This window comes from Sander vitreus, chromosome 6 (assembly GCF_031162955.1).
Source record: "Sander vitreus isolate 19-12246 chromosome 6, sanVit1, whole genome shotgun sequence".
Classification (NCBI taxonomy): Eukaryota; Metazoa; Chordata; class Actinopteri; order Perciformes; family Percidae; genus Sander; species Sander vitreus.
In genome coordinates this window covers 24466873-24479166 of record NC_135860.1, presented here as the reverse complement: position 1 = coordinate 24479166, position 12294 = coordinate 24466873, and the positions used below count along the sequence as shown (strand labels likewise).

Sequence of the window (12294 nt, the reverse complement as noted above, 5' to 3'; positions counted from 1 at the left end):
AACTGGGACAGTAATGTAATTTAATTGCATCATGTAAATAACCCCAGCTGTGCTTAAGTCCTTTTTGTCACAGCTTTTCAAAATTACAGCAGATAGTTATATATTATAGTTAAGGAAATTACTGTATATATATATTTGAAGTTTGAATATATGGAATGAAAGTCTGAATATATGGAATGAAAGTCAATATATTCTATATATTCATACTTTCATTCAATATATTCAGACTATACCTAGTATAGAGTTTGGGCCATTATGGCTGAGTCTGCAATGAGATATGAAAAGATGCTATTAGAGCTTGGCGATATGGAGAAAATCAAATATCATCATATTTTTGACCAAATACATCGATGGTGATATTGCAGCGATATTGTAGGGTTGACTATTGGTGCTTTTACAAAATATTAACACAATGAGAGTTTTGATAAATAATCACCAATAATGTGGACATGACGACTGTCTAAAGGCAAAAAATAAAACAGCTAGCTAGTCTGGTAAGTTCAGAAAATGACATCACTTGTGTCATATCACGATATTATGATAACCAAAATTTAAGATGATATCTAGCCTCCATATTGATATCGAGATCGATATATTGCCCAGCCCTAGTTGCTATCTTGTTGTGAGCAAGGAGGTGTAGAAACAAAAAGTAGCATTAGGGGCTGCTGGCAGCAGCGTAAAAGTAAAAGTTTGCCTGTGTGGTCTGGCTTGCGGCCAGCTACCTGGCTGCTGCCTGTAATGGGCGGAGTGATCATGTTGGCATGCTGGGGGGAAAGAGGGGAGCCTTAACCAGCTGGGAGGTTAATAGCTCAGCCCACAGATGATTTGTTTCCTGAGCCTGCAAAGCACACTTTGGAAAGAGAAGAGCAGGAGCAAGAGAAGTGGATTAATTTGTGTGAAAAGTCACACGAAAGCTGCATTGTTTACTTAGTTGTATAATTGTATATCTCTCTATCTCTATCATGTGTTTTTTTCCCCCTTTCTTTTGGTTTGATTACCATGACATCAAAATCAATTTAAAGGTCTGGCAAAACAGCCAGTTGTCATAGTGACAGTCAAGCAGGAACAGAGCGTGACAGAGTAAGGCAGGTTGTGTTTAGATGCTGTTGTCTGAGTCGTGATCCCTCTCCCAGTTCCTTATCTTTGCAGGAAGGGTGAAATGTACCCATGCCTCTTTTGTCACACCTCAATAGCAGCTCTGACAAAATATATCTCTGAAATATTCACACCAGTGATATTATAGACCCTTAAATCCCACTTGGATTCATTGGATAATGAATGCCTTGCTCCTCAATGTTGTCTTTTTTGTCCCCAGTAGGAACAGAGGGACAGAGGGTTGCTTAGATGTTTCAAATTGCAAATAAATTCAGTTATTTGCAATGAAGCATGCATTTCTGACCCCTGGTGTTTATGCAGATTACTTGCCAACCAGAGATTACTCTATGCTACATATCATGTTGAGATATTTCCTGCCCAGCTACAGTGAGAGAAATCAACCTTTCAGCAGTTTCAGACATCAACAGTAAACATCAGGATGTGGCGTCAAGGCCTCAGAGTGGTAGTGCACACTTATTTTGTTCTGCCTTACCATTTTCTACTGAACAATCCTAAAGAAATCCATCGAAGCAAAGACAGAGCCAGTGAACTTTTCTCAGCTTGGATAAACAACATGAAAATATGACACTCTCTGGCTCCTGCTACACAAATGTTATAGCTATAACTACCTACGAGTAATAACGTAGTTCACATTCTCAGATGGTTTTGCACAATTTGCGGAAATGTAGGAAATCCCTAATGGAAAAAAAATTGGGTAGGAAGCTATTCATATAGCGAAATACGGGAAAAAGTTACTGAAGGAGAATTGGCACCCAAAACAAAAATACAACACAACACTTGTTTAAACTATGGATTAATATGCATTACATACTAGAATGCATTAAGGAATAACTGACAGCAGAAAAAGAATCATCATCATCATGTTACTCATCTGTAACATCCTTGGCCTTGGACATACTAGTCCAAATATAATTTTGCTGTATTACGACTGCAAATGAGACCAACATGCAACTTATATTGCAGCCAATCAGCTTTCGTGTTATTGGTGCGAGTCTGTTTTGGATTGTACCAGAGATATGAAACCAATTCTATTCTTTAGCTATGGGGAAGTGCAAGTTTAGCGATACTTGGCTTGAAAAAACTAATTTAGGGCTTAGCTGATGTTGTGATAAAGGTCTTGAATTTTATTCATAATGGTCTTAAAATGTCTTAAGTCTTAAATTTGACTCTGTGAGAACTGCAGAAACTCTGGTTAGAGCAGATAAACACACCATTCCTAACACTTTGAATGTGTTTTTGGTTTTGGGAAGCCTTAAAAAAAGAAAAGCCACCCTTGAAACTCTTTAAATGCCAAGTAATGTCAAGTGCTGTGTGTTGACCTTACTCTCTCACAGCAGTGAGTGAAGGCATAGGTGTTTTTAATTCATCGAGCACCAGCCTCTTTTTTTTTTCTTGATCGTATTTCGATTCACATTTACAGTGAAACTTCACAATACGATCCTGCTTTGTCAATCCTTCTTTGTGCCTGATTGTCACACAGTCTTATCACTGAAACTACTGAACTGAAGAACAAAGTCTCCAGATGAGGGAGCTTGAGGCTCAGCCAGCAGACCACCAGGCTTTAGCTCTACCATTGTACCCAATTAGAGCCCTCTGAGTTGTGACCAGCCCAGCAGGCGTGTTCTGGTCTCTTCTGTTCCTCTGCGTGAGATCTGTCCATATCTTAATAATAAATTACACTTTTCTCACCTCAAGTCTGTTCAGATTTGTACTCCGTTGTAGAGATCTTCAACAGTGGGTCCGGGACCCGTAGTGGGTCCTCAGAGTTACTAAATGGGGGGCCACCAACGTTTTTGTTTAAATAAATAAAAAAAAAAATAAAAAAAATAAAATGTCTTTACATCAACATATGATTAAATTAAGCAGCTTATTTGTGGGGGAAAAAGACATATGAATGATAGGCTTACTGGTCTATAGTTAAGGTAGTCACTAAGGTAGCCATCCACAGATCCAGTTAATCCTACGGATTCACTGTGTATGTTTTAACATTGAAACATGATCAATAAAATCATGTCAACAATTATTATTTTAAATAGTGTATTCCATGCACTAAAAAGGTATGTATAAAGGCTTTAGGCTGCCTACACTTTAGTGTAGGCCCAGTTTAATATGCAACTTAATTTTATACAATACACTATATGTAGTAGGGGGTCCCTGATCCTACTCTCTTTCAGTTATGGGGTCCTTGGCTTAAAAAACATTGAAGACCCTTGCTCTGTTATGTTTTATACCAAGAATACTATTATTTGGCCCAAAAACTGGGATACCTTTGGTTGGCGAAAGAGTCACAAGTTGAGATGACAGTTACTCTCCTCGTATTGATCATGTTAATACCGTCTATGATTTTTTTGTTGATTTTAGTCATTGGACAAAAATGTGTTGCGCTAATGATATATATTCATCACGACAGTGCCATAAATCTGCTTATTCCTCAATCTTTATTTGTGAAATATTATTATGTGATACTGTTTTGCCTTTGAATTATCATGTATAACAGGATATTTGCTTCACAGTAGGAATATTGTATGAGTTTTTTGTTTATGAAAAACTATAATGTTCTGGTTTTTCCTCAACGATCACACACTTGCAAAATCTGAGCTTAAGAAAGGCTTTAACTGCGTCATTTCTAAATGTTATCTCTATGCCTTATGGCAGTCTGGTCTTCATTAGGTAAATGTAATAACTTCCCGACAGCTCTACGTAACAGATGAATGTAAGAGATATGTTTGTCCTCTTGACATTTGATGAACCTTAGAACAGTATAAAACTGGCCTTTTGAATGTAGTGCTACATTGTTTCCAGAGTCCCACTGTGTCTCGTGCTTTTTATACCTCAGTGAAAGGGTGAGATGGTCCCATCCATCTCTGCGGTGTGGACAGGATGAAACACTGAAAGGCACAGCTATCACAGAACCACCGATGAGGATTTCTTTTGAAAATGTCAAATTGGCCAAGCACTGAAAGGCTTCACTCTTCTTCCCCTCTCACCATTCCAAAGTAAAGAGTACAAGGCACATTGAACCCTCATCCACTGCCCTAGTACTGAGCGGGGATCACAGGAGTGGATCCCAGTGGAGCTGAGGCAGCAACCACCATGGCTGAGTGTGCCAGTCTGAGAAACCGGGTTTGGCTCTTGCTGTTTCACCACTTCCTGCCCAGCTGTCTGAACGCCCAGACAGCCTCACGTGAAAATAGATTTGGCGCGTATCTTTAGCAGAGCGGAGCGGAGCGGAACGCAGCGTGGACGCGCCTGGTGGAAAATGGGGGTTACTGCAGCTCAATGCACACTGCTTTAACACGCGGCTTGCTACACGTCTTGATAGTTCCTTTTATTGGTTTCTAAGCTATGATTGGACAGTTGCTGTTAAAGGAAGGCCTTTAGTTGATTAGCAGACGGTGAATTCAAGTAATATTTTTTTTATTTCCGTCACATCAGTGTATTTGGAGTTTTCACAAGGACAACATCTAGCGGTCAATTAGACATCGGCTTCACATTATTCTGTGGGCATTGTTGGACAGGTGTAGGAGCTCCATTACCCGCTTGGATGGAACCTGGAAATAGTACTAGCAGGTGAGGGCAGAGAACAGCAGGAGGCTCTGTGGAAAACAGGAATAATTGGCAAGTGCGATCCTAATTGAGCTGTTTCTCTTATCTCCTTTACATGCCCCACGGTCAGCTGATGCTTCACTGTCTCCACACCAACCTATATAGAGGTTCTGCTTAACAAGACCTATATTTAATAAGCCACCAGTGGTGAGTAGGTGTGACAAGTCATGCTGACAGCTGCTGCCCTAGGCAGGTGGGAAAAAATGGCTCACATATTTTTTTCTCTTCCACATTTTCCCGATGTATTAATGATGACTGCCAGATACAGTGAAGAACAACAGTGTAGTTATTTTTTGGATTTTTAAAAGTGTATGATACTCTATACCAGTGGTTCCCAACCTTTTTTCCTAGGCGCCCCCCCTACTTATGTCTAAGAAAAGCTGAGCCCCCCCCCCGAAACCGAAGTTGAGGTAACTCTCGAGATAGAGCCTTACTTTCTTTTTTGATACGGAGGGGTTATCAGCACTTTTATGTTTCTCCGTCATGTTTCATTCATAAAATAGTGATGCCGTGGCGGCAGGAAAAACGAGGATGATAGCAGCTAGCAGCTGACCTGATGACAGCAAGGGCCCCAGGTTAAGAGGTCCCGGAGGTTTGGCCTGCTAAGTAGCCTGCCTACAATTTTAACCAAGGACAAAAATATATAGTTTTTATACAGACTTTTGTATACATTATATATTCTAGTGTATTATCATAATTTAACATGTGCAAATATTTTTTTTTACCTCAACCTCAAACCAGATAAAGACTTGCGCAGCCCCTCTGATCTTTGCCGCCCCCCCTGAGGGGTCCCCGGACCCCAGGTTGGGAACCACTGCTCTATACGATATCCCTGATGATAACACAGGAAGACGTGTGGCTGTGATGAGCAATGCAATGTGATATGAGATTGTTTGGGTTAAGGTTTAGAGTGGTGTTCACCAAAAGTGCACTTTGCACGCTCACTGGGCAGAGCACACTTGACTGTGATCATCATGGAATTAGAACCCTCAACCTTGTTGCACTCTTCTTTGCTTCATGTAATGCATGTCTTCCAGCAGGGTTAGAAACGAGGTGTTTTGAGGCAAAGATTCCTTTTTAAAATGCCTAAAATAATTGTCAAATAAAAACAAAGGAGCAAGAAACTGTTCATATTTGTATAGTTCTGTCAGAATGTAGTGATAATGTAAGCTTTATCAATGCACAACAATCCTAGTGCAATGTGTCTTCTTTCTCTGCCTTGCTTTCTCTGTGTCTGTCTCTTGCTCTCTTTTTGGTTTAAAATCATTGGTTGAGAGACTTTGGACTTTCGACACCTGTTTGTCCATTATTTTTCCTTATCTCAGATGCCACAGAAAATTTGGACTTTAAAATCCTTCACTTCTCCTACTTCCATACCTAAATAAAATTTCCGATGAAGAGATGCAATGTTACACCAAGGCAATTTCTTTCCTTTCTTGGTGCAACCAACAATAATACTGTACATCTTCATTGTCAGCACGTGTCAATGTAGTTCTGAATTCTCTTTTTTTTTTTTTTTTTACTACCAACTAATGGGATTTCCAACAGATGTGATCACGATGCAAAACATTTTAATTAAATCACAGAATTTGTATCAAGATCCCAACTTCTGAAGGAGATATTCACAGCTCTTGTCCCAGCTGACACAAGGGACTAGTTATTCACTGTACCAGTAACTGCTGTCATCTGGTTTGAGTTTACCTTTTGAATTGCTTATCTGCATTCTCTGCACATTCTTACCGTAGCCTATCAACCTCAAGGACTCGAGAAGGCAGTCTCAAGTATGGATTTACTTGTTGATTATTGATAGACTTGACCTGTGGCTCATTTTGACACCATGCTATCCTTTGAAACATACTTAACATGCACATTTATGATGAAAACATAATTCATTTATTTAGAAACCAAACTTAAAATACATTTACACAACACCTATAAAAAAAGTATATTCATAAAAGGACATAAACAAATATACATATATAAAGAGTCACTATGTTTATTTCAAAAACTTTGAACGTTTTGTTTTGAGGATTTCAAACCTACAATACAACTATTAATCAAATAACTTTATTTCCAGTCCAAGTACATTGAAAACGTAAAAAACAAGCATACTTCAACATTTTCCTGTGGGTGTTGCAGGACAGGTGTACAGTAAGAGCTCCATCGCCCGCTTATTGTCTGGGTGTAACCTGGGAGTAGTGCTGTTAGCGTGCTAAAAGGCAACTAGATGAGGACGGAGAATAACAGGTGGCGCTGAGGAAAATTAATAAATAAGTAAATATGAATAATTTTACACAGCAGTCTACTTTACGGATTGAATCCTGACTAAAATCCAGATGAATATGACTAATGAAATATAGATTTTGGATCAAAATGGGCATATATCAATTTGTAGGTTATGCGATTCAAAGTGTAGCACCTTCTTTTTAATGTTAAATGAATACGTCTGAGCATAATTCTGCAGTAATGATAAAGCCTAAATAGATGTCTCTCTCTCTCTCTCTCTCTCTCTCTCTCTCTCTCTCTCTCTCTGTGTCTGTGTGTGTTGGTCTGTCTTTGCTCCGTTGCCATGGCACCTCCTCAGCGCCTCACCTCTTCATTCTGTTTTTGTGTTCCTATTAAAGGCTCCATCACCTGAACCTGGAGCAGAGCAGACAGTAGCAGCAGAACCTGAATCACATGATGAAGTCTTCGGTAAGGGGCAAAAATCTTGAATTTCAATTGATATGCATATTGACATCATACTAAACTCCCAGTGTTGGTCAGACTTTCCTATTAAAAACCAATGGACACACAACAAGTGATATACATGTTATTATCCTTTTGGCTGCTGAATTTAGTGTATAAAAGAGTTAGTATTGAGCACAATTAGGAATATCCACCATTATTGAGCAGACCCTCAGAAACTCTAATACCATCAATATTATGTCTTCTGCTGCATGCATAGGCTTATTGCAGAGGAGCATTGGTGCACAGTGAATATAAATATGCAGTCACACAATTACTTGTTTGTTTGTTGTTTGTTTAAAAAGCTTATTTTGAACTGAATATATCATAGATGTGGCTGGAGAGCACTTTTCTGTCCATAAAAGTGTATCATTGAATGAACTATAGATTTTGTGGTAGTTTCTGAGGCCTTAGTCCTAAAGCACAGAGGGAAGCACTGAAATGTGTTATCAAAAAATCAACAGAACTTGGAATGACTTGAGCCTTAAATCCACATTGGCATTGTAGCTCCTTAAACTCTGTTATCTTGACTCAATATCAGGTTTTTTGAGGCAACAATGAAAAGCTTCTGCTTCACAACACTGGCTCAGAAGCAGCTAATCCTGCGACGTAACATTTGTTTGGAGTGAGCATTCTCACTCCAATTAGAGTGCGTTGTGAAAAGTTAGCAGTTACCGTGATGAGTGGAACTTGGTGGGTTGTGAAGGCCAACCATTCCTCATAGTGAGAAAAATGTTTCAGGCACACTAAAGTTTCTTTTCTCACAGTCAGGCACTTAGAAAAGTTTTCCCTCTGTCACATCCATTGTCATATGTTTGGAGTTACAAGGCAGGAGTTAGTTTTGCAATACTGCAACTCAGCAGATAAGGACATAGTGTGTTGGCAGTTGGCACTAAGTTGATTGATTTCAATGCAAGATGCTTTTACAAATTAGGATAAGGGGGATTGCCTGAGGCCAGAAGAAAATTGCAATTGCTTGTGCAAATTTGCTGAATTCTTCTTTTTTAATGAGGCAATATGCTCTTATTTAATTTTAATCAAGGGCAAATCTGATTGGATTTTCTGCTGGGGTATACTGTAACGTATGCACGCATGCATAACAGATCAAGCTATATAAAATAATACAACAGAAAAAGCTCAATCAAGAGTTAGGAGACATTTCCAATGAAATCAACATCTCAAAATGTCTTTTTTTGCCACCTTGAATGAAACCATCAGTGTTTCTGAGGCTTCCCGTTGGCTCTCTTCAGCTATGATATTAGGAGCCGAGTGAAGATGCAACCTTCCAGGGTGAAGGAAATTCTTTTTTTTCTCAAACAATATGCGCTGTCGCCAAATGCCTGGAGCCAGACATCACTTATTACAGTGTGTTGGCTTCTTATAGCTGCCTGTTGGGACATGGTGGTATGCCAAAAATGTAATTATGCAAAGTAATAAGGATAGGTATGAAGGCAAGTTTGTTGTTTATTCTGAATAAAACCGTTGTCATTGTAGCTCCTTTATCTCCCTCAAGACGTTGACCACATTTGTCTGGGAAGAGTGTTCAAGAGTTAGGGAATGGAAGACAAGGGCATCTGTTTTTTCCCTTCTGTGTCAGTCTCGATTGTTTTCAGGGCGAGCTGAGGTGAAATGCAAGAGAAGGGAAGGATTTGGCCATGGTACTGACTAAAGTAGCTACAGCACACAGGATAATAGCCTCTAACTGCTTTTTTAGTGTGTTTATTAAAGGGTTAGATATCCAATAGTATTTGGCTTTCAATAGCTATTTTTAAGAGGTAAAACAATTCCCTTTTCTTCACAGGGCAGAATCACCACTGACCCATCACAACAGATGAAATGTAATTGAAACCCCACAGATGATAAACAATTTAGGTAGATTCAGCATCTACTACTAGGGCTTAATTATAAGGCTATAACTCAAATCATTACAGTTATTACAAGCTCAAGTAGTGAAGTGCTGTCAACAATATGATTGTGGGTTGTCCGTCAAAGATCAAAGTTTTGTCATTATTAGGGGTCCAAGCCCGAGTCTGCAAGAACCGGCGGTAGCAAGAGCTACGCCGTTCGCGCAGCAGGGCTGTGGAACCCTATTGTTTTTGTAAGGATTAATCGTCATCGTCGTCCTTCTCCGCCTAAAACTCCGACTACAGCCTAAACCGTACATAGTGGGGGGTTGCCATTTTCAGGACTGGTCCGAAACTCCGCAAGGACCTCAGGGGCAACAATTCACCCACTTCCACCACTAGGTGGTGCTATAGCAGAAAAAAACGCGTTTGGCCCTATAACTCCCACACCGTACACCGGACATTCAAAAACCATACATTCACGCGTTCCCTGGATCTAACTGAATCTCCTGATATAGGCCGCGCCCATTTCGGCCTACATTTTTATTCGTGAAAAATCGCAATTTATCAAAAACCTACTTTTTCAAACTCCTCCTAGACCGTGCAACCGATTGGCACGAAATTTGGCAGTTAGCATCTCGAGATGGGCCGGACAAAAAGATAATAAAAATAGTTTTGATAGGATAAAAATTGCGCATATTACGCACAAACAAATTTGTGTAGCTAACTATGAAAACACCAACTTTGCCATATCTCGGCCAAAATAAATGACATTAACACCAAACTTTAGATTCTTGTTTGCCGTGACCCCCTGAAGGTCCCCCACACATTTTACAAAAATTGGTCACTAGGGGGCGCTACAAGTACAAAAAGTTTATATATCAAGAACAGCTCATCCCATTTCTACAAAATTTGTTGGGTACCATCTAGGGCCACTCCTGAGGCCAACCCTTGAGTGGGGTACTGAGGGGTCAAAGTGGGTGTGGCCTATGGCACCCAAGTCTAAATTTACTACTTACACTAATGTGAACAACGTTCAATTTACAGGGTAGATAGACAATGGGTCATGGACCACACTTACCAAAAATTACACATGTGGACCACTAGGTGGTGCTATAATTTTTTTTTGCCTTTAACTCCCACATAGAAAACCTTACATCCACGTCTTCCTTGAATCAAGCTGAATCACATGATATAGGCCATGCCCATTTCTGCTCAAAAGTTTTTGCGCAATATCCCGCAATGCGCAAAACCAACTTTTTCAAACTCGTCCTAGGGCGTGCGACGGATCAGCACGAATCCCGGTAGGTAGTATCTCCAGATGGACGTGACCAAAAGTTACTCAAGGAATTTTGCTACGTTAAAGTATGCGCATTTGACGACCAAACAAATTTTCATAGCTAGCTACCACACATGTATCATATCATATCTCGGCCACATTAAATGTTATCAGCAAAGAACTTGAGATCATTGTTCAACATCTCACCACGATGCTCTGTACCAAATTTGGCAAAGATCGGCCTTTAGGGGGCGCTATAAGCAAAGTTTATTTGTTTTGGCCAATAACTCAATGCATTTAAATAGGAAATTTGCAATTGCAATATCTCTGCCACAGTAAATGCAATCAACACGAAACTTGTCGTGCTTGTTCGGCATGCCGCTCTGAGGCTCTGTACCAAATCTGGTAATTAGGGGGCGCTATAATCAACGTAGGCGAGTTTTGGCCCTTTTACTCAATCTATGTTAATGGCGTATTTGCACGGAAATGTACCACAGACCTTGCAGCTCACACTTCTCAATGTTTACTGATGTTTGCCTCCTACCGTTTATACTTTTGCGTGCTCCCCTGGTTTTTTACAATAAACCAACTTCTTAACCCACCTGACAAAGTTTCTACAACCTTCACAGTGGACAAATGCAACTCTTTTCTCTCACTTTTTCAATCCAAAATCAACACCATTCATAGGCGCCGATGAAAATACTGAGCACCCAAGTGTGCCAGACTGCCAGTAGGCTACATTCATTTACAATTAAACATTGCAGTTGGTGCTGAGTGGAGAGTCTGTCATAGTGTGATTGGTTATGTCGGTGGCATTGATTCTTAATTTCCCACGAAGCTGATCGCGTAACGTGTCAGTTGAACTTTTCATCTCCAATCCTATCCATAGATCATTTTAAAGGTAGTCTGTATATGCATGGAGGTGAACTGTTGACCGCTACGTTTGCAACGGCAACGTACCGCAGACGTCGCAGCTCGCGCCTCTTGATATTTACCAACGTTTGCCGCCTGGCTTCAGGTTCTGCTTTCGCGCGCTCCCCCTTATTATTATAGGTGGCATACTTTTGGCATTTCTGTACGGTGTTTATCAATGATATGGCAAATTATGCTATGCAGTGACTTGGGGAAAAGGGCCCACAAACAAATATTCTCTCCAATTAAACATAAATCATCAAAATACAGTATACTCGTATGGAGGAATCTGATCTGATTGTGTCTTTTCTATCAGTTTGGGTCTTCTATTACACAGTCAATGTAGTATTGATTGTTATTATACAACAACTACGAAATCATTCAAACTGCATCAGAGGGTGGATGCACCAGATGACTGATTTTCAAAGAAAGGTCAATATTGACCTAATATTATGCAAAACCAATTTCTCAGACCAGCTGCAATGCGTTTGTCGATGTGTTTGCGTACGTACGTGCACGCATGATTGGATTTGTGTGTCTATATTGATGTCATGTCACAGAAGATTGTTTTAGTATGTAATCATGCCTCCTTCTGCAGAGGGAAACTTTGACCAGATAGCCACCACTGTGACTATCCGCTGTTCTCACTGATGCTTTATTATCGGCAGGAAAAAGTTAAACCTTGCAGAGGCTTCATCAGATTGATCTGATCTGCTACTCGATACGCAGCTAATTGAAGTTCCTTGTGTTTAACACTTGCCATTGATCAGCGTGAAGCAGACATAGAGGATCCACCACTGACACAAGTGA

General features: G+C 40.0%; 1 protein-coding gene across 1 annotated transcript in view; it reads left to right on the top strand.

Annotated features, from left to right (window-relative positions):
• Positions 1–12294, top strand: part of LOC144519986 (myelin basic protein-like) — a 48239-nt gene that overhangs the window by 17061 nt on the left and 18884 nt on the right. The window contains exon 3 of the mRNA XM_078253550.1: positions 7347–7416. Coding sequence (XP_078109676.1) covers positions 7347–7416 — 70 coding nt within the window. The remainder of the gene's footprint in view (positions 1–7346; positions 7417–12294) is intronic.